The 22,556-nt window shown below is 42.5% G+C and overlaps 1 protein-coding gene across 5 annotated transcripts in view; it reads right to left on the bottom strand.

The window, feature by feature from the left end:
- Positions 1-797: 797 nt before the first annotated feature.
- The window catches only part of KDR (kinase insert domain receptor), a 44,863-nt gene continuing 23,104 nt past the window's right edge, over positions 798-22,556 (bottom strand). For 3 of the 5 annotated variants that reach the window (XM_060012512.1, XM_060012509.1, XM_060012510.1), the window contains exons 16-30: positions 21,298-21,404; positions 20,734-20,869; positions 20,271-20,375; positions 18,811-18,924; positions 18,147-18,235; positions 17,416-17,569; positions 15,385-15,482; positions 12,992-13,114; positions 12,729-12,840; positions 12,014-12,113; positions 11,503-11,608; positions 10,176-10,327; positions 5,035-5,134; positions 4,448-4,533; positions 798-2,701 (exon numbers count right to left, since the gene is read on the bottom strand). In XM_060012512.1, the coding sequence (XP_059868495.1) occupies positions 2,479-2,701; positions 4,448-4,533; positions 5,035-5,134; positions 10,176-10,327; positions 11,503-11,608; positions 12,014-12,113; positions 12,729-12,840; positions 12,992-13,114; positions 15,385-15,482; positions 17,416-17,569; positions 18,147-18,235; positions 18,811-18,924; positions 20,271-20,375; positions 20,734-20,869; positions 21,298-21,404 (1,805 nt within the window). In that variant the 3' untranslated portion in view covers positions 798-2,478. Of the gene's footprint in view, positions 2,938-4,447; positions 4,534-5,034; positions 5,135-9,520; positions 9,578-10,175; positions 10,328-11,502; positions 11,609-12,013; positions 12,114-12,728; positions 12,841-12,991; positions 13,115-15,384; positions 15,483-17,415; positions 17,570-18,146; positions 18,236-18,810; positions 18,925-20,270; positions 20,376-20,733; positions 20,870-21,297; positions 21,405-22,556 lie in introns of those variants that run through there. The other 2 variants (XM_060012511.1, XM_060012513.1) reach the window with 2 other exon arrangements.

Raw genomic sequence — 22,556 nt, 5'->3', positions numbered from 1 at the left:
TCTTTTCCATCATAAAGTTGTGCAGAATATCTCAGTGAGATGATAGGGTTTGAAAAATGGTACAGTGTGTATTTCCCCAAGCACAGGGGAAAAGAGGTATATTTAATAAACAATGCTGCCATGATGGACAGCCGCTTGAAGAAAACAAAGCCAGGTCCTTACCTCACTCCATATACAAAAATAAATCCCAAATGGATTTAAATGTAATAAAAGAAGGAAGGCAATTTAGGATTTTGCATTATTTTAGAATTGGGAAGACCTTCATCAATATGATTAAAAAACCTAGAAGACGTTAAAAAAAATAATAGGCATATCTTTTGATTATATAAACGTTTCAAAATCTTGTATAAAAAAAAAATCCCACGAAGAAAGAGTAGGACCACACTTTGGTGCCAATGATCTTTGGATAATTCCACTCACTGAATTCAGGCAAAAGTAACCATTTAAAATGGCAATGTTGGATCTGAGGTTCTGACACTGCAAGGATAGAGTAAAGCATTATTGAAAACTATAGATACGTTCCATGCTTCCCTGCACTGCCAGGTCTGGCCACCTGTCTCAGGATCTCTCGCCCCATGATTTTCACGGTTGGCTGTTCTAACAGGCACAGGGGTTACTAGCGAGCCACAAATACTGTTGGACTATTTATCAGGTATCTCTCAGTCCACGTTTTAAGAATCTCAGAAGTGCTTGGAATTTAACAAGAGTGCATGTGTGTGTGAATTATTTGTGTAACGAAGGAGGGGGAGAAGCATTTAAGCCAGAAATATTTACCCTCAAAACAGCTGTGATAGTATTATACCATTGTATTTTTTTTTTTTTTACTAAGAATACATTTATTGGTTTAAAAAGTATATAAACATTTAATGAAGATATCCTTCATAAGAAGAATAAGGGAACAAGTGAAAATAAAAAACAGCCATATGGAAATGATGTCTGATTCCCCCTCCTCCATTCTAGAAGTGAGAGAAATGATAGGTACAGTGATGCAACCTTGCAAAGGGATTACTTCAAGTTTTTCACTTTTTTTTTTTTAATAAAATGACATCAATTGCTAAAAGCTTTATGACCTTTGTTATGCTACATAATACTGATACAAAATGTGATAGTACAAAGTTCATTATATATAATATAAGGTTTTAATATATTACATTTGTTTCTACATAAACAGACTATAAATATATGTGCCATAGCATGTTTTATAGTCATGGTTCCCAGCATCTCACACTATGGTACCAAACGAAAAATACATTTTCTTTTTTAAAAAGGAAAGAACAAGGGCAGAAACCAGTAGAAAGAGCTTTACATGTTAAAAGTCTAAGTAATACAATAGTTGTTATAACTTTGGCTACAAAGTAATTTTGAAATCTGGCTAATAATTACTCAGAGAGTGAACAAACCAGGTCAGCTTTTACTAGGGTGTAGAGGCCAAATTACTAGAATACTGACTGGCTGGGAGGTCAGGAAAATACTGAAGGGAGGGGGAAGGCATGGAGAGGGGAGAAGGAACAAGAGAGTAATATTCTTCCTGAAGCTTTGACACCACAGCTTGATGTTGAATCTACTGCATTCAGGCTCAGACGTATCACATCAGGACAGACATGTCGGTATTCATCCAGAAGAAACCAGAAGCTGGTTTACATAGTCAGAAATCTTCGACGCAACAGAGAGGCTGAGTGTCCTTTCTTTGTGGTGTCCTGAATAAAGGATCAGCCTGGGAGACAAGGAGCCAGAGCTGCATCATTTCCTTCCTGGGGCTTGGCCAGGAGACACGTAAGAGTCCGGAAGGAACTCTCATTAGGAGTCGGAAACAGCACAAGGAACTCTCATTTAGCCCAAATGGGAAGAGCACGCAACCTTCTAAAACCAGTCACCTCGTATGAAGCCTTTACGTTTCCTAACAGACCCTATGTCCACCTCCACCGGAGCCAACGCAATGCATGTGCAGGCTCCAGTGCATCCTCAAAGCAAGCCAGCATCTTCCTTTCCATCAATCCATTCCCCACACATAAGACTTGGCTCAGGACCCATCTCCTAAACAAAGCTTCTTAGATGGACTCAGTCCTAAAGGTCTTTCCCATCTTCAACACCTAAAGCACTTCCATTGCCTGGTTTATCTTCTAGTTTTACAGGTGTCAGCTCCCCCGGTACTGCTACTTCTTGGAGGATGAAGCCATTTCTTGAACTTCTTTTGCTGTAACCCCTGGGGTGACCCACATTAGGGGGCATCAGACATACTTTTTAAATGAATTTTAAAAAGAATAAGGTCAACACCGGGAGAAGACACAAACACATTCTTGGGTCACAAGCATCTTCTCAGGAAATGCCTAGAGGACTGCCTCCCTGCAGTCCGAGGTCCTTGCTTTTGAAATGAAAATCAAATGTGGCTACTTTCTGGTGGTGGAAAGAACAACACTTGAAAATCTGAGCAGCACCTCTCATGTGATTTCTAGGACTGGGGGACATGGGTGCCCCTTTTTAAACAGGAGGGGAGCTCAGTGTGATCCCAGTATCAGGCTGGAGAATCTGAGCTGCACTGCCAGCTTGCGGTCCAATCTCTACCAGCTTTAAAAGTTCCGCCTCCTCGCTGGAGTACACAGTGGTGTCCGTGTCATCGGAGTGATACCCCGACTGGTAGCCGCTCGTCTGGTTTGAGCCTTCAGATGCCACAGACTCCTTGCTTTTGCTGGGCATCATTCCACTGCAGAAGAGATGGCAACCAAATGAGTCGGCAGAGAGAAGGGAGTTCTTTTGCATCTTATCCTAACCCCGTTCCCAACCCCGTGTGGGCTGGCATCTTCCTGGAGACACCAGTCCCTCTCCCTCCCCCTTGTTCATCAACATAGCAGCCTCACTCAGACAATGTCTATTTTCAGGTACTCGCGTGAATCTGGAGTTTCAGATAAGTCGTCTTATTCAGGTCCAAGTCTTTCAAGCCTGAGATGAGATAAAAGGCAGTTCTCCTGAGTTATGTGAAGGCTCCAACCAGTGGAACCTTTTTATGGCCTTGCAGATTGACAAGTTTGTATACAAGGATAGGAGCCAAAGGGACTCTTTCAGGATGTGGAGCGAAACTGGGATGCTCTGAAAGTCCACTAGTGCTTGCACCACACTGTCAAGTAAGGGATTACAAGGCCCATGGGTGGTGTTAATAAAGTTCTTGTGCAACTTTCAACTTTAGTAAGTCGAAGCGTGTGTGTGTAATCAAGCCAGACATGTCAAAAAGTGCTTTTTACTCATCAAAACCACATTCTTTGGAAGGACGGTGGAATCGTGACAGACGGTAATCATGTCCAAGCTTAGAAAAAAAGCTTAAAAAGGCTTTCTGTAGCTTGGTGTAGGCTGTGTGGAGCTTAAGCCATTCTGAAGTGTGGGTTTTTTTGCCCCCTTAGTAGGTGTTTTACCAAGCTATTCATGTTAAAAACTGCAAAAAAAGGATTTGATTAACTCCGTGTTCATATATGGTTTAAAAGTTATTTCAAATGACTAGATATCCATTTTTTCTTTCAATCCAACCTCAGTAAAATGAGCTTAGTGTCTCAGACAATGGCATGGTACCTATTCATTGCTGAACAAATATATTTGAATCAGTGAATGAAACATATGATCGGCTCTCACAGTCTCTCATCCTGGGCCTATGGCAGACAATGAAATGGCACAATGGCACATTTTAATGGGTTTTTTGTGTGTGTGTTTGTTTGTTTTACATGACCATCACTCGGTACCAAGGGTGGTCCCATTTCATCCAACAGTTCGATTATAAGTAGATCAAAGTCTTCTCTATTCTCACCTAGAGTGAACCTGCTAGCAAATAAATAACTACTCTGAATCCCAATATTCTTATAAATACAGAATCTTATTTATTTGTTAAGTTAAAAGCAGGTGTATCTACTCAAAACAGCTACGAATTCCTACAGAATCACATGGAAGAAATATTCAAAACCAAATTCAGCGTTTTTCCCACAATTAAGTACTTAATAATTCAGCCAAAAATATTTAAGTATCTTAAGCAAATAGATAATGGCTTCTTTATACATTATATTTCATAAAGACAGGTGTACCCGTTGCTGTTCAAGTTTGAAAATTCTTCAGAGTAGAGTGCACAAAGATTTTAACTATCTCCACAGTTTTAAGGATCACATCCAATGACCTCTTTTTTACTTAGCCAGTACCACACAAACCACTGACCATGGTAAATATGCTCAAAAATCCCCTAGTATTCATAAACTCTCATGAAAACTGACCAAATCCTCTTAGTTCAGATTCTTTTTTAGACTTGCCAGGTAATTAGTTTGATTTGTTTCCATTCTTTATTAGTTAGGTTGATGCAAATTTGCCCAACCCACGAAGACACAAAAAGGGAAAACTCTGCACCTACACTCTAAGTCCTAGGTTCCTTCCAAAAGTTCCTGTTGAAATTTGTCCTTCTATTTCAGCTGAGCCTTACCTAAAAGATGGGGCTAATTTGCTTCTGTCTTCCAAGGTTTTCAGCTCTTCAGATGCAAGAACCATACCACTGTCCGTCTGGTTGTCCTTTTTAAGAGACAATGAGATGGCATAGTTGATGGTGTACACTGAACAATTACTTAATTAAACTGATTTCCTAACCCATCTATTGGACAACATTCCCACGTTCTGCAGAGGCAGGTAAAGGTATCATAGCCAGAAACCGTGCAGGCTATAAAAGGAAGTAACTGCTTCCAAGAAATAGATGCAGGCCTGGAAGAAGAGAGAAATTTAGGAAGAAGAAGCCGAGGAGACCCGTTTCTATCCCTCTTTCACAATGATGCTATGTTCGCTTGAGGGGAATTGGGCATGAAGCTGGATTGTCTTGAACCTTAGACCGGGGGCTTTGCTTATGGAAAAACCAAGGGGGCCCAATAAGTTCCATTGCTGTAATGACCCCATCACACATACCCTCAAGGACAGCCTTATAATGAGGCTTCAAGTCTCTAATGCTTAGGTTAATATTTATCTAGCTAATGTTTCACCTTTAGTATTATTTCTAAGACTATTTTTAAAAGATGTGCTTACATCTGGGATTACTTTTACTTCTGGTTCTTCCAACGGGATATCTTCAAATGTTTTTACACTGACAGGCCGGCTCTTTCGCTTACTGTTCTGCAGATACTGACTGCAAAAGAACAAATATTTATGTTTTAGTGGTGGTATATTTGGCTGCAGATTCCACAAGTGATACCTAAGTTCATTATCTTTCAACCGCAAGTTTAATAGCGACCTTCAAACATCCTTTGGAAAAAGAAAAACAAAACAAAAATCTTTCTCTGCTAGCACACACTGAAGGCTTAATTTCCTGTGAAAGCCCATTTAAAAGTATAATATAACTGAGGGGGCATAGATGAGCCCCTTTTCCTTTGAATCGTACTTCTGAGGTCCAGGGCTGGACTGAAGACAACAACAGCAGACTCAGTGGTCAGCTGCCTTCTGCTTGGCCTCCTGATTGCCTGTGATTCCTCCACTGAGCTCTCGGCATATTACTGAGTGTTTCACATCTTTCTGGCCATCTCCTAAGCAAGTTTTCTAGACAAGGCCCACAGAACAACCAGTCAATGAAAGATGGGCAGAGGAAACACCTGCAGATCTCACTGAATCTCACCCGGCTCCAGTAAAGGATGCTGAACCCAGCAAGGTCTGGAGACAATCTTCTTCTACATGTAATAGAGGTGTAATGGGTACAGGGGCAGGTGGGCTGAATCTCCTATTGTTAGCCCACAGAGTTGGGGGTGTAGTTCGAGAGTCACAAGGTATTCTATCTATTTCAAAATCTACCACGAACTACACAGACTTGGGAAAGTCACAAATATATTTCTGTGCCCCTATTGCTCCATCTTTAAAATGTACTGGCAAGAGCTTTCCTTTCCTCACTCACAAAGATACCTGGAGGATGAATGAGGTGATCACTGGTGGTTGATAAGGGGGTCTTAGAAAGAATGATGCACCATCAACCAAAGCTTGTTTTCCTCCTTTGAATTCCAAAGGGTACACGTTTCTTTCAGGAGTCCAAAGGATAGGACTTGTCACATCACAACAACACATCACCTGTTCCCTAAGGGTGTTCCTTCCCTACTATGTGACTTTGGGTGAGTCTGATTTTCTGTTAAAACCAGACCAAGTGGAGAGAAGGAAAGTCCTTTTCATGGGAAGGGACAGCAAATTCACTCTTCACTCTTATCCCAGCATACTTCCCACTTTAGACGGCCTTCTGGATATATTATATATTCTGTGTGTTTTCTGTGATCAAGTGAAGAGAGGACTCATTTGGGCAAAGAAGGATAATGGAAACTAAATCTCCGTCCCCTGCCCCAGGAGGCTGGTTCCTCCTCTTACAAAGAAGAGAGAATGGGGTTCACCAATGATGTCCTTACTCAGGAAACTCCACAGGAGAGAGGACATGACATAAAGGAGAGAGAAAAGCCTACTTCTCCTAAGTCCAGTCCCTAAAAGTGGTGGTTACCAAAAATTACTGGTACCATAGTCATTCATTCATGCATTCACTCATTCCGGAATCCTTTACTGAGACTCTCCCACGTGCCAGGCTCTGCTAAATGCTCCTCAACCACTGTCTCATGGCTTCTCCACAAATGGTACCTCTCTAGGTGGGTATCATTATCCCAACTTCAGATGAGGAACTAAGACACGGAAAGGTTAAGGAACTTGTCCAGAATCACATAACTGGAATATCTGGATTATTATCTTGAGGGCAATGAGCAGTCACTGAAGGATTCTAAGCATGAGATTGACAAAGTCAGATACGCCCTTTAGAAAGATGACTCTGGGTTGAGGAGGGTAAGACCAGAGGCCATGAGGCCAATCGGGAGGCTGTTCCAATTATCTAGGAGAAAGAAGAGCAGCCTGACTAAAGAAAGGTGATGCCCACATGGTCTGTGGACAGATTCCAGAGGTATTTGGGCTGTAATGCAGCTGCCTTAGAAAGGCCAGCTCCTTGCTTGCTGAGCCCAATAATAATAAACATGGCTCAGCCCTTCACAGTTGACAAGGCATTTTCATGGACATCACTGCATCTGCTCTTCACAAAACTACAAAATAGGTTTTCATTATTTCCTATTTGGAAATGAGGAAGCTTAGGGAGGAAACAGCTAGAACTGGGGCTCAAACTTAGGTTTCTAGAGCCCATGCAGGGTTGTTTGTTTGTTTTTACCTTATTCCACATTGACGCCCTTGGAAAAGCACTAGGAAGGAGAAGGAAGAAGACAGTAGTGAAGTAAAGATTGTCCAAGGCTTTACTGGGCACCCAGTATGCACACAGCCCTGCTCTCTCCCATGTGTGCACTGACCATGCGGTGGGGCAGGGGTGGGGGGTGGGGGAGGGGGGATAGGGAGGGTGGGAGGGATGGAGATGCAAGAGGGAGGGGATATGGGGATATATGTACATGTACAGCTGATTCACTTTGTTATACGGCAGAAACGAACACACCACTGTAAAGCAATTATACTCCAATAAAGATGTTAAAAAAAAAAAAAGATAGACAAAAGGTGCAGAAAGGACAGTTTCATTTCAAGCAGTCTAACATCAGAGCCAAATTCAGGAAAATCTAGCCAGCAGGCTGTCCCAGGCATCAATCTACAAGGAGCATTTAAATCATTGCTAGCAATTAACGAAAATGAAAAAAAAAAAAAAGCTATGTGCCAGAACCTTTCCCTGGGAGAGAATTGAAAAGAAATCTTTGATAAGCTGCTTGGAGTGGGAGACGAAACTCCCAGGGGAATTGGTGGAGCAACCGCAGATGGTCCCCAAACTGTCCTCCAAGAACGATGAGTCCAATTAAGATGTGTTTTCTTGCAGGAAGCATGCAGACTTGGGGCCAGAGCTGATCCACAGGGGAAATTAGAGACAAACCTAAGTCTAGACACTAGTGGTCCTTCCTCCTCACCCTTCCCCCACATATCTCTCAGCCTCTTCTCTAAATAAATGCTGAACAAATATTTTAAAAATAGTTTAAAGGGGCAAAAAATCAGGAGGTTGGCTCCCACGGGGATGTCTCTGTCCAGCTCTATTCATAATGCAATGAAATAGAAAATTATGAAGAAGCAAGTGAGAAAGACTCCTTGGCTCTTCTCCTTGACTGGCAACATGGAAGATAAGGGCACAAGTTCCTTGAGAGGCACCCCAGCCTCACTTCCTCTTCCCCAGGGAAGCAGAACACAAGAGAGCATCCAATTGAAATGTGCTGTGTGCAGATGCCTCGATTCTGCCTCTCCTTTAACCCAGACGATTAAAATGTGAGCGTGGTGCCTTAGTTTTAGTAAAGGCAAAAAGGTGGGGTGGGGGGGGTCGAGTGGAGATGCAGACAAAAGATTCCAATTTCCATTTTAGTTTTCAAATTACAGCTGGATAAAAGGGAAAATGGACTGGAAAGACCAATTCAAAAATCACAGACAGAAAACAGGAGCCAGGCCTGTGTTGGGAGTGTGGTGTCACATTTGTCCACGCCTCTGGGGATACATGTTGGCAGCCCTGTTTCAGATCCAGCATCGCATTTGGCACTTCCATTACACATATGTGACTTCATTGACTCTCGGCACCACACGCAAAGCGCCTGAGTAAGCCAAGAGGCTGCCGGCTTGGGTCCTCGCCCCACCTGGTCACGGAAGAACCCAAGGAACACAGCTCACCATCAGATGGCTTTCTGATAACACAGAAGGCAACAGTGTTTCGGGAATAATTACCACACCAGAAGGCCAGCTGAACTTGAACAAGGACTTTTTAAACGTTGGGGTGCAACTACAGGTTTTCATTTCATTCCTCTTTCTCTTTGAGGCCCCCTCCTTGGTATGCGAGAAAACAGCCCTGAGTTAGATATCAGAGGAACTGGATTCATCCCATGTGATTTTAAGCAGCTCACTTAATTGCTATCGTTTATTGAGTGTTCTCTAGGTGCCAGGCACTTAGAAACTCATGATACCATGTAATTCTCAAAGTCATCATTTTTGTACAACACCAGTGTCCTTGCCTGGGTCACGGTGAAAATTTGCCCCAGGTCACAGCTGCGAAGGGCAGACTTGGGAATCCAACCCAGTTCCACGTGACTCTAAACTCTGGATCTTTAACCACAATATTGTATTCTCCCCAGGGAACTGCTCTGACACTCACGTTCAACATCTACATCAAAAGATAATAGTATCTACCTTGCCTAACTTTGGCAAAATCTGGTAAGAAAAAGTTCTTTGAAAAATGCTGAAAGTTCTTGACACAAATGGAATGGACAGCTTACGAGTTGGCTTCTTCCCACTCTGAGCTTTCTTCTCTCCCACGGCAGCGTTCCTGCTGCCCTCCCTGTGCGAGTCCACGGGGCAAACTGTCCTGCGTGACTCCCCACCTGCCATCTGGCAACCCGGCCAAAGGCTAGCACTCCGTGGTCCCCGCTGCGGCCACAGCACACTCAAGGGGGGCAGCCTGGGCTCATGCCGCCAGGGGTCTGGTTACAGGAGGAAAACACCCAAGACAAAGCAAAGTGAAGTAGTCACAGGCTTAGTAAAAGGCAATTTTAATATCATATTGTAGAAACCATACCAACTCTTTCCTTATGCACAGGTGCTGGGAGGGAACAAAAAGAAAGCTGCCTTTAGGACCCCTCTACAAATCAGGAAAATACGGCAGTGCATGTGTTTTAAATAAGCCCCGAAGTCCCATTATGCAAATAAAATGCTGAAAATCAGACTTGGGATGGGCTTCTGACGTTGTGCTGCCCAGTCAAACTCAGGACACATCCCCATGGCACACTGTATCCCAGCCAGAGAGGCAAAGGTCTGTTTTCATAAATGCATAGAACTCTTCCTTCCTGAATCTTTCCTAAGCCATATAACTCACATTAATAAAAGAGTACATGGGGATAATTTAAATACAGATGTCTTTGTAAAATTGGTCTCTTTTTCTGGAGATTAACAAACTGTGGCATTCCAGCTATTTGCAGCTGCAGGGCTTAGAATTCTGAAATGAAGAGCTTAGGCAGCAATGTGGACCACAGATGGAAAGAGACTCACCTACCCAGGCGCTCTTCAAGGAGGACCTCTCAGGGCAAAGGGTGAATGTGCAAGTGAAATGCAGCAACTTTATATGATGTCCTTCCTCCATCCCCTTCCCTAAGATGACCTTGAAGCTCCCTCCCCCAGGGGATGTTGACCTTAGACCGTACCTGATTCCTGCTGTGTTGTCATAATGGAATTTGGGGTCACACACTTCCTCTTCCTCCATACAGGAAACAGGTGAGGTAGGCAGAGAGAGTCCCGAATCCTCTTCCATGCTCAAAGTCTCTGATATGGGAAGAACAATGTAGTCTTTGCCATCCTGAAACAATAAACACAGAGTGCTATTGTTATGGCTTCAGTCCTTCAAGAGCCTTTCTATGAAAAACAAAGGCCATTGGGGCTTCTTGTTTATGGGGAATGTGGTTTTCATATCTGAATGTAAAACTTTAAGACAACTTTAAAAATGGCTTGTCAAAAACAAAAGGGCACTCAAAAGCGATGTGTCGATGAAAGTATATTAAAGGATCTAACAAAAAACAAGATGAGTAAGGGGACCACAGAGCACTATGGCTACAATGAAGACAAAACGGGTTGTGGTTACAGATGGAACAACAAAACAGGCAGAGCTCCACAGAGCCGAGAAATCGTTTCTTCACATAGTCCTATCTACACGAGCTGGGTCCTTTAAAGGGCATGTCATCCAATTTTAGTGTCTATGCTTCAAGGCAATGGAAAAACTGATGACAGTCTAAAGAAAAGCAGTAAATGTTCAGGAAAATGGGTCTACTGAGAAAAGGTTGCAGAACTTAACATTATTTCATCAAGAGAAAGAAAGAAAGGGCAATTTGATACAGCAATAAAGGGCAATTTGATACCTCTAAATGTTTGGAAGGTTTTTCGATAAAAATAGATTTGACCCATTGTCCCCCACCTGTTCAAAAGAAAAGCAGGAGGAAATTGACTTCCATTCACTGTAGTAAGAGGTGTTGACTGGAGATTAAGTAACTTTCTAACAGTAAAGGCTACAAGTCTAAAATCCTCCAATGGAAGTTATGAGGGCCTGGGATTTTACAGAGGGAAAAAAACCCCATCAATTTTGCAGGGTTCAGATGTGTTTTTGCTTGAAGAATGTATTTAAAATTCCTTGAAATTCTGTCCACTGTTGATATTCACTTGATCAACTAGGTTTTGGGTTTTTTAGTTTTGTTTGTTGTTTGTTTGCTTTTTTACTTTATAAGAGCCTCTGAAGACACCACAATATACATCAGTAAAAATAAAAGTGATCAGCTCCCAGGTTATGAATTAGGATCTCATCTGTCAAAAAGGTAATTATGACTTTTAGAAAAGCATTACTGCTCAGATCTGGAAGAATATGGCTCCTTGGATTCAGTGGCTGAGAGGACAGTATGGTGGCCATGAGAAGGTCTAGGCAGCAGACGAGCCCTGGACACCTAAGTACTCTCTGTAGAAGCTTCTTGGATGGAGGTCACAAACCTGCTGAGCATTCGCTTGTAACAGATTTCCCAAATGTTCCACCAGCTCTGAAAACGTGGGTCTCTGATTGGGCTCCCCATGCCAGCAGTCAAGCATGGTCTGGTACCTAGAGAAGCAAAACACTGATGTCATTAACCGCCTCTTTCCTCCTGATCTGACGCTGACAATAAGCACTTGAATGAGTAAATATTTATAAAGAGTCCACCATGAGCCAAGATGCTAAAGAGGGATACGAAACTACGTAAAACACAGAACCCTACACTTGGAGCATCAAGTGTGTATCGAAAAGGAAACATCATAAATCAACATCTAGTAAAAACTGACTGGTTGGTATAGATAAAGTGCTGTCATTTCAAGAAGGATGACTCTGTGCTTGATTATCAAGGAGGACCTCAAGGGAGAAGTAAGACACAAACTGGGCCATGAAGGAGGTACCTATAATGGAAAGTCTTCTAGGCAGGGAGAATTTTTGTGAGCAAAGGAGGAAAGAGAAATACTTGTAAAGTCTTACATTTCGGGTGTGGTATAATCAGGAGCTCTCATTCTAGTTCCTTCTTTCAATCTCCTACAAAATTCCTCATCAATCTTTACTCCAGGATATGGAGAAGCACCTAAAATAAAACAGGCATGGGGCATTATTATTTCTTTTTAACATCTTTATTGGAGTATAATTGCTTTACAATGTTGTGTTAGTTTCTGCTGTATCACAAAGTGAATCAGCTATACATATACATATGTTTCCTTATCTCCTCCCTCTTGCACCTCCCTCCCACCCTCCCTATCCCATCCCTCTAGGTGGTCACAAAGCACCGAGCTGATCTCCCTGTGCTGTGCGGCTGCTTCCCACTAGCTATCTATTTTACATTTGGTAGTGTATATATGTGCATGCCTCTCTCTCACTTCGTTCCAGCTCACCCTTCCCCCTCCCCGTGTCATCAAGTCCACTCTACGTCAGCCTCTTTATTCCCGTCCTGAGGAATGGTGCCTTATTGATTTGATTTTCTCTTGCAGAAAGCCCTGAGCCCGATTCTTCAACACCTTCTTCACATATATATCTTTTGTTCCTTTCTTTCTTTCTTTGCTTTTTTAGGTTTTACAACCCAAAGCTTCCAAGTAAGTTTCATCCGATAAAGGCGGAATACAGGAGAGGGAAAGGTGCACTGGGGTCACTGACTTTTATCATTTTATTTGGAGTATGGATGGAGAGACAAAGAGAAGGGACTTACCTAAGGAAAATATTTCCCAGAGCAGGACACCAAAAGACCACACGTCACTCTGAATTGTGTACACTCTGTCAAAAATTGTTTCCGGGGCCATCCATTTCAAAGGGAGGCGAGCCTACAGGGGTAGAAGACAAGGAATGAGAACCTACTTATCAAATATCTGAAGGAAAAGCTTCCATTGTCCCTGGACACAGGTCCTGAGGCTTGCTGAGAGGAGTTTGAATTCTGCAACTTAACAGATCACTGGGTGCATCTCTGAAACTTACATCTCCTTTTCTGACATAATCTGGGTCTTTATAAATATCCCGGGCCAAGCCAAAGTCACAGATTTTAACCACATTCTTCTCCGACAAGAGGATGTTTCTCGCTGCCAGGTCCCTGTGGATACACTGCAAAAAGAATCGTGTGCATTAGGACTCAACATAACTGATCTCTTCCACATCTGTTGTGACCTCATGCTTTAAAAAAAAAGAAAAAAAAAAACAAACCCACATCAGAAAACCAACTGATTAACAAGCACTGGGTTAAACATCTTTTATCAACTCTTCCGGAAGAAAAGTCTGTAAGTTTCATGTGTCAGCACACATCTGCTTATTCCATAAACAGCCCCAGACTCTGGAATTAAATAGTTATGTTATAGCATGCTGATGGAGTCATAAATAGACTTCTCTTGGACACAATTAAGAATGTGTTTCTGGTCACATCCACACATCCCTTTTGCCTGGCACCATATACGGTTAAAACGTGTTATTCTAAGGAGGCCCTAGAATGGAGTTTATTTTGAATGAATGCACGGAAATCAGAAACAAGGGGCTCTCCTTGGTTTGGTGCCCTTTGTTGGTTTCTCTATTCCATACGTAACCGAAGCGGGACAAGCTCTGAGAAACAATTCCCAGTGGGGCTCACCCTGTTTTCAAAGCACTGGCTTATCGTGGAGGTCTGTGAAAGCACTCTCAGCCTCTCACTAGTCAAGGGGATTCTCTGGTACACGATAAAGGAAAAGCGAATTCTCCTTGGCTTTCCTTCTATTCTTTTCTGTTCCTCAGTTTCTCTCTTCTCTGCATCCCCCTACCTTCATGTAACTTCCTACCCTAAGCAGCTTTAACTCCACCTGATAGATTTATAAGAGAACAAGAGTCTCAGGGAACATTGAGAAATGAATGAAAGGCTTAGATGAGAATTCTTATGTCAGTGGAGGAGTGATGTGTGAGCCAGGCATTACGGACCCCTTACACCTCACATCTGTAGAGCACTTTCCTCTGAACGAGGCACAGGAAATATAGCCAATATTTTGTAATAATTGCAAATGGAGTGTAACGTTTAAAAATTCTATTAAAAAAAATTTTTTTTTAAAAGCACATTGTCTGGCGTGATTGATCAAGACAGGAGACTCCAGAAAACACAGTCCTTCCTACTTTGCCCCGAACCGAAGAGCTTCCTTTATTAAGCAACCAGGTGGTATTCAAGAAATTCAGCTGGTAGATGCAAGGGAAGTAAAAAGGATCCCCCTCCACCCCTCATTCCCTTCCCCATCAAAGGAACCCTGACTAAATGGCAGGCTCTGGCCTTTAAAAAAATAATAAAATAAAATCAGAATCTTCAAGAAGGGCAAAGGGTCTTTCTCTTTGGAAAAATCCGCTAAGATCCCACTTCTCTCCCTTCCCCTTGGAAGAGAGAAGACAAGAGCTCTTGGGCAGAAACCTCGGAGATCCTGAGGCTCTGAAAGCGGTGACAAGCTTTAAACTCCAGAAAAAGGCATGCGTGAGGGATTGCACTCTAATTGAGGAAAAAACCACAAAGTAAAAACTTTAAGTCTTTCTCCCACAGGTAGGCTGCAGCAACTGCATTCTGTCAACTGATCATTTTTCCTGATACTTAATCTGAATTTTTCTTGTTTAACGTAAAACCATCCCTTTTACCCTTTCCGAGGGGTGCCTCCACGGTGTTTACAACCTTTGGAATGTTTGTAACTTGTCACGTATCCACCTCAGCCTTTGTTTGGCCTACTTTTCTAATTTTAGCTCTTTCAATCGCTCTCATCTGAAGCCCGTCCTTCCTGGTTTCTAATTATGCTACTACCAAATACTTTTTGATGGATGGTGATGAATATCAAAGAAATGAAAAACAGACTTGTGCCAAGATATGTGCAAGGCTCAGCCCCTCACCTCTTCTAGGCCATTACTCAAATGCACATTCCCCTAAAGCCTTCGGTGTCCCCTTGGTTTAAAATCAATGTACACAAACACAGAGGCATATGTCCACAGGAACATAACGCTCCTGTATACTCTGTAACTCTTCCCTGCTGATTTTTCTCCACAGTACTTACTCCCATCTAGCCTATCAGGCATTTTACTTGTTTATATTGTTTGTTCCACCCACTAGAACATAATCTCCATGAAGGTGGAGAGTTTTGCCTATTTGCTCACACAGTGTCCTTAGCGCTCAGAAGACTGCCTGCATTTAGTAGGTATTTATCACATGAATTAATTTCATGAACTCCTAACACCACTTTAATGAGCAGAAATGGGGCCTCCCCAGTAGAGCTCTCTTAACAGTGCTCCAGCAGTGGTGAATGAATTACAGTCCCAAACAAACACCAATGGCTGGCACTGGACACCTCATTTGCAAATCTGTGATGTGAAGAGATACTCTGTCTCACCTTTCGTGATGCCAAAAACTCCATGCCCTTAGCCACTTGGAAGCTGTAACAGATGAGATGCTCCAAGGTCAGGAAGTTCTTGTACACATCTTCAGAAACTGTCAGAAGATGCAGGAGGACAGAGATTGGTATTTCGGCCAGAAACTGTTTGTAAGTTTGATAGAGCAATCTTCATTTTAAAAATTGGGAGTTAAATTTCAGGAAACAGAAGCAGACAGAAAATGCTTCTATCTTCTGTAAGTATGCTGAATCCTGGTATATTATTAGCCTTCATCATACCCCTTAGCAAAAATATTGGTTTTTCCATTTTAGCCAAATTGGACGAACAAATCCAGGAGGCAAAATGGAGGAAAAACTGGCATAGGTAACAGGGGGGTAAAAGCAGGCTTTTACAAATTTGCTGTTTAAAGTGTTGTGTTTTTTTCATATACCCAGAGGGATAAACAATAGTTTTCATATCAAGAACTCTAAAAATAAAACAACAATATCCAGGGTCACTGAATCTTTTCTCTCCAGGCTTTGTCCCGGGACAAAGGCCAAAGGTCAAACCATAATCTACAATGGCTAACTAAAAATACCAGTAATATATTTACCTCTCTCACTTTTAAACTGAGAAAGGGCTGTAAACACATTAAATCTGGCCTGTGAGAATGCTTTTTTCCTTCAAGGATACGAATGAGAGAAGACAGGAACATCGAGAGGAAGATGAATTTACGTAAATTTGTGGTATTTACTTCTGGGCAACTAGTACAAAGAAACACTAAGACATTAATGAGCGTTTCAACATGATCTCTTAACTTTGGTCCGATAAGATAAGACATGGCTTCTTTCCTGAAGACAAATACCAGAGCAAATGAAAACTCAGTTGTAATAATAACCTTGTAAGTATTAAAAAGACTACGAAACTTTTCCTCAATGACTTTCTATGTTCGGGGCTGGAGGGCTCCCCATGAATAATTAGTGAAACTCTTTCATTTTCCAGATGAAGAAATGGAGGCAAAATTCTGGGCCAATGCCCCCTCTACTCGGACTGACTCCCTCAAGCCCTTGGGTTTCCAGCTCTCTGGCCACCATTTTGTGAGAGAGAGGACAGGGCAGAAGTGGCTCCACTCAGTGTGCACCCAGTTATGTGAGGTCCAGACAACCTCCCCACGCTTTTCTAGACCAAGTTCTAGCCTCACACTGCCTGCTTGGCTTCTATGGGAAAGAAGTCAGTTTTAAGTTCTCTCTGTGGCCTCATGTCAAAGGAAACAGAAGCAGGTTTCTCCCACTATTTCATGATTTAATTCTTCTAAGCTCATGCCTCAAGAAGACCCAAATGTCAGGAAGCCCCATCTCTACCTCCACAGAGCTGTCTCTGCTCCTTCTGAGGGAAGCAGATATACAGTGTATCCTGAAGCTGGAAGAGGTCCTGAAAGTTAGGCTGGGAACACAGCTCCACTCATAAAGAGCACTAAAATATCACTGGAAGCGTAAGCGGATAAAGAAAAGTGTATTGACCAAGACTCTTCTGACGAAATACGGAAGACTTGATAAGCCACTTGGGGTAGAAACAACAGATGCCTACAATGCCTAACTTCAGTTAGGTATGATTAACTGAAGGACTTCTGTTGTGCTGGTGAAGCAGACAAGGTGGGACTGAACCGCTGTGGACAACGGGGAGGCTGGATCAAACACCAGAGAGCCTCCTTTGCCCATCCGGAAGATGGCGCTGAGCCTCTCCTGCTGACAAATGTTGAACCAAGACTTGAAGAGCGTTGGTTTGACTGTTTGCCAACTGCTTAGCCCTCCTGGGGGACCCAGATTTCTCAGGCTAGCCATGCTCTGCCTCACCACGTAGCCTGCTGCTTATTGAGACCTTCCGCCCCTCACTTTTGGGGAGACTGAATGAAAGCCTCCTAGAAATTTAGGTCTCTTTCAAATATTAGGTAATACTGGATTTTTCCAGGACAAAATTCATTGTAACACCCTGTCACCTCGTCTGTTCCTACAAGAGCATGCATTCGGTGCAGAGGAAGCAATGGCAGGTACCTTCCTCTTCCTCCACATCACTGAGGGATTTCTCCTCAACAAATCCGGAGCTGGCTGAGCTCTGGCTACTGGTGATGCTGTCCAAGCGGCGTTTAGGATCCACGGTGATTTCCCCAACGTATTCTTTCCCTTGCCGGAATCGTGCCCCTTTAGTCTATAACGAAACAGTTGAACAAACTCCTTCAACACCAGAAAATCTCTCCAATGTAGGTAAACTACAGAAACAATTGTAACTATTAAAAGAAGATGAGAGACATCAATTTCAGGATCATGGAATCTCTGGGCTGAAATTTGGGGCAAGTGCTCTACATAGTAGATTTTCTTCCATAAAGCCTGTCTCTTTTCTAGCTTAGAGATAAGGGCCTTGTTACAAGTTTCACTCAGACACACTTCCAACATTAGGGCACTTTTGACACTGGGATTGACACTCCATAGGGCCACATATGGCCAGGGCAGAGACAGAATAATCCAGAGCTGTCCTTCCACCTGTCATTCCCTACCCTTAATCACACCCACCTTCCCCTCCTTGGCATCATCTATAATGGGTCAGTAGATCAGAGTCACAAAAATAAAACATGAGAAGTATGTGTCCTCCAGAAGGTAAAAGAGGAAGTTACAACAGCCAAGAGGTAACATGAAAAGATTCCTCACAATTTCTTTGCAGAATTTTACCACTTTGAGTTTTTCTCCATTTTACAGTGTGACCACAGTTGAGTTAGGAAATGACATACCTTGTAGGGGACAAACTCATTTCTCTTGCTCCTTAAGTAAGTTGACAGGTTTCCAAACTTGCAGAATTCCACAATCACCATGAGTGGCCCTGCAGACAGCACAGCATACCAAGAAGAGAAAATGTATTTGTATTTTCACTCGTTTCTCACCAAGTGTTTAAGATATCAATGAGCTAGAAAATATCACAGAAGAGGCTACACCCTTTCACTGGAAACAGGATCATAGAAATCAGCTGGCTGCAATTCCCTTATATTGTAACTTTTCTTTTTCCAAAAGGCAATTCCACAGAAGATGAACCAAAATTTCAGAAGAAAATCCACCCACTTGCTTTTCAACACAATCACCCGAGATGACTCCATTTTAGGGGGCACCACTCTTAAAGTCCTTTGTTTTCAAATTTGGGGGGAAGTTTACTCTTCTCCTCTGAACACCTATTACATAAGTAGCAAACTGTATTATAATGATGTAGTATTTTTTAATTCACGTTCTAGAATAATTTACAGTGCCCATTAAACCTCCATGAAATATATTTATATATAGGAATCTGCCCAAGTTTCCTAAGTTAAGGAAACCAAGGCCATGGGAGTTGGGTGGTTTCCCTCAAATACCAGCAGAAAAGTACATGCCAAAATCCCACAGCCAGAGCCATCTATAGACACTCACCCCCTGGCTTGGTACAGGCACCAAGAAGATTGACCACATTGAGATGGTGGCCAATATGAATGAGGATCTTGAGTTCAGACATGAGGGCTCGGTGTTCGCTGTGTGTTGCTCCTTCTACAAATATAAACAAAGAGGGAAATCATACATGAGGCATTACCTTAGGAGGATTAACGCCGCACTATGTGCATCTGTGCAACTTTCCCTCCAGGGGTAATACAACTGTAACCCAATTGACAGGCTAGCTGCATTAAAAGACAAACATAAATTATATTTTATAATTCTAAATCGAATTCTTTAAGTGCACCCAGAATGTTTGATATTTGAAGGAAGCCACTGTGAGGTCTTTTGCAAAGTGGAGAATACATCTGCAAATGAAATCATGCGCAGATTTTCTCCTTTTACAAAACTGGATTTTCACATATCAGGTTTACTATGCTTCTTAGGGCCTGATTATTTCAGTGCTTCCTCGTAAGGAAGCAACACCATGTATTGCTCATGCGTTAGGGGCTATGCTGGAGTTCCCACCAATCTGTGCCGAGCAGGAAACTTAACAAGGGCCAGCTGGCAAAGCCAGTTGGCACATGAGGCCGATGAGGCTAAGACTGTGAGTTTGATCCTGTACAGACTGGTACACTTCCCTCTAATTCACAGACGTGGTCCACACCTCAGGCCCTGATGAGCCACCTCAAAATTACATGCTCCTCGGCCACAAGGGAGAAAAGGCAAAAGGAGAGAGATGCCTTCAAAATGCACAAGACCTATTGGCGAAGGGTCAGTAGCACTGTCTCCATCCATGAAAGCACGTGAGAATTCTAGCAAAGAGCTTTATACGCATCACCACCCCCCCAAATTAAAACGGCAAGACCAGAATTCCATTACGGTTAGGCTTGACAATTGTTTATGAAATTTTCAATTTTAAAAATGTCCCCCTTAATCCTTTTTTTCCCAGCACAACCATTCTTATTTTGCATATTGCCTTTTATATGTGAGAATCTTTTACGTATTCCAGTTCTAGGGAACATGCTGGTTTTTGCATGCTGCTATTTTTACTTATTACATCAAATTTCTTTTTCCGTTTCTTGATGGTCTGTAATTATCTTACTAATGCACTATAGTACACTAAGAAAACAGTTTTGATGTAACCAAGGTATTTTTTTCCTATAGCCGGACTACTAAATATAGTTGTACAAGCTGTGATCTGTGCAAGGGCTCCCAGGCAAGGTGGGGCGGTAGGGGAGCTCAGACCCATCCCAACTTTGCCTGCCAGGCTGTGGACCCTGACATGAGTCTATAAAAGAGGAAATTTTTATCTAGTTTGTACAAAGGCATCGTATAGTCTGGCTGCATGTTTGGCTCGTGGGCCCACCTAGCCACAGAGCCACTGATACAAGCCTTTCATCATGTTTAAAGATGGGATGAAACAGATAGAGGGATACATCACCATAGAATTTTGCTTTTACCTTTCAACATTTTGACAGCCACTGTCTTGCAGGTTGCTGTCTTGTCAATTCCAAAGGCATCTGCTTCAATCACCTGCCCAAAGGCACCACGGCCAAGAGGCTTACCTAGAGTCAACAACAAAACAGATTTGGACTATTTCACCACCAAAGCGATAGGCAAAGATTCTGACTCGATAGGGTGACCACACATCCCAGTTTATCATGGACAGTACAGTTGACCCCCTTGTCCTGGCTTAATAATTTAATACCCCCCTCTTCACCCTCTAAATGTCCTGCTTTGGGTGATTATACAGGGACCCTACTTCTAAGTGACTAAAATGGACGATTACTCAAATTCAGGAGATGGGATGCATTTTCTGAACCAGGATCCAACATTTAAATAGACCAGATTTGTCACCAGCCTAAAAGAGGAAGAGATGGCCTGGTAAACCCAATATCAAGTTAACATCACTTGAAAACACACCTAGTTTCAGCCGGTCTCTGGGGAATTCCCATTTGCTGGCATCATAAGGCAGGCGTTCACAGTGCTCATCCAGGGGGAGTTCGTCTGGATCCATGACGATGGATAAGTAGCCCGTCTTCAGTTCCCCTCCACTGGCCTGGAAAGCATTGCTCCTTCCGGTCACACACACCCTGTTGTCTGGCTGTTGTTCTCTGTGCTTGTTATTGTTGTTTATAGAAGCCCCATTCTTGGTGTCTCATTTTCTAAATGGCTCATAGTGTGTGAGAGTAGTCCTATTATAATTCTGCTCCCAGTGTCCCCTCGACCCCCAAATGAGCTCAGAATTTAATTCTTAAATCTTAATTACACTAGACAGTCCAAGCCCATTTCTTCTCTTGTTGCTTCTATCAATTAAAGCCCAGTGGTCTAGCCAAAAGCAAGTGGGTAAGAAGGTTATTGTATAGAAATAAAATTGTGCCTGTTGAGCCAATAACAATGGGAAGAATCAACTCAAAGAACCCCAGTCAGCTTTCATTAATCATGAAAACCAACGTGCAAGGGACGGAAGGGAAATGATTTCGTTACCCGCTTAACGGTCCGTAGAACGATGACAAGAAGTAGCCAGAAGAACATGGCAATCACTGCAGTGCCGACTAGAATAATGACTTCCAAGTTTGTCTTTTCCTGGGCACCTGGAAAGACACAAATGAATGAGCATCAACAACTGGAAACTCATACCTTTTGATATAAAATAACAAAGTTCCACACTAAAGCAAAATCTCAATCTTACCAACTCAGGAAAATCCTAGACAATAATAGTCACAAACCTCTGACTTGAATGGAGTTTATAATATTCTTAATGGATAATTTCAAGTTTGCAAAACATTGCTCATGAAAACTTCCAACAGTAAAATTCTAAAGTAATTAAGAGAGAAATATTAATGTCCTAAAAGACAAACAGAAAGCATTTGGAAGAAGAGCAGCCTTTGATGGAAAAAAAAGCCAGATCATGTTCTATAGAGAAGAAAAGTATTCTATTTGGGGAAAACAAATGTTTGGTTTTATGCTGTTGGTCTATATTTTGATCTGTATGGAGTTTGCGGAAGGACTGTTTAAGAAAACAAGTAGGGAAATAAATGCAGTCCTTTGGCCAGAGAGCTATTGGTGACTAGGCACCTACGAGATGCTCTTCACTTTAGATATGTCATGTCACTCAGTCTTCTCGACAACCCTCAGTTTTCAGATGGAGAAGCAAGCTCAGAGAGGTTAAGCTACTTCATCAAGGGCACACAGCAAGTTGATGGAATGGTCAAGAGTTAAACAAGGTCTGTCCAACACTGGCTAACATTTCACTACCCCATCCTTGTGTGGCAAGAGCCTCAGTGAGGAAAGTGAAAGAGCTGAGGTGAGTGCCTCAGGCGTGGCCTGGCAGTATGAGTTTAAACATACTCAGGAAAGGAAAGAGAAGAGAAAAAGCTGGAGGTCAGCAAGGAAAGCTGCAGATGTTCAGGACTCCAGAGGACAGCTCTGAGTGGGGAAGATTAAGCCCAGAGGAAGCTTTCAACCCAGAGTGATTAGCACAGTGGTGACAAGGAAGCAATTACCACTTAGGCTCTCCCATTGGATGAGTGCAGTGTGAATCAAACTGGGCCACAAGCTGTGACAGTGGCTCAGGCAGCCTCAAGAAGACAGAAAGACAAGTAATTAATTAGTTAGCAAAATAAGAGTTATAGTTGAGAGACAAGCACCAAGTATGCTTGGAAGTAGATTTTGTTTCTCTGGTGGTCTTACTGAGGGAATTCTCTATTTATACACAGAGATTTAAAAGTCTGTTTGTTCATAGT

This window comes from Delphinus delphis, chromosome 5 (assembly GCF_949987515.2).
Source record: "Delphinus delphis chromosome 5, mDelDel1.2, whole genome shotgun sequence".
In the NCBI taxonomy this organism is placed as follows: domain Eukaryota; kingdom Metazoa; phylum Chordata; class Mammalia; order Artiodactyla; family Delphinidae; genus Delphinus; species Delphinus delphis.
This window is presented reverse-complemented; position numbering and strand designations above follow the sequence as displayed.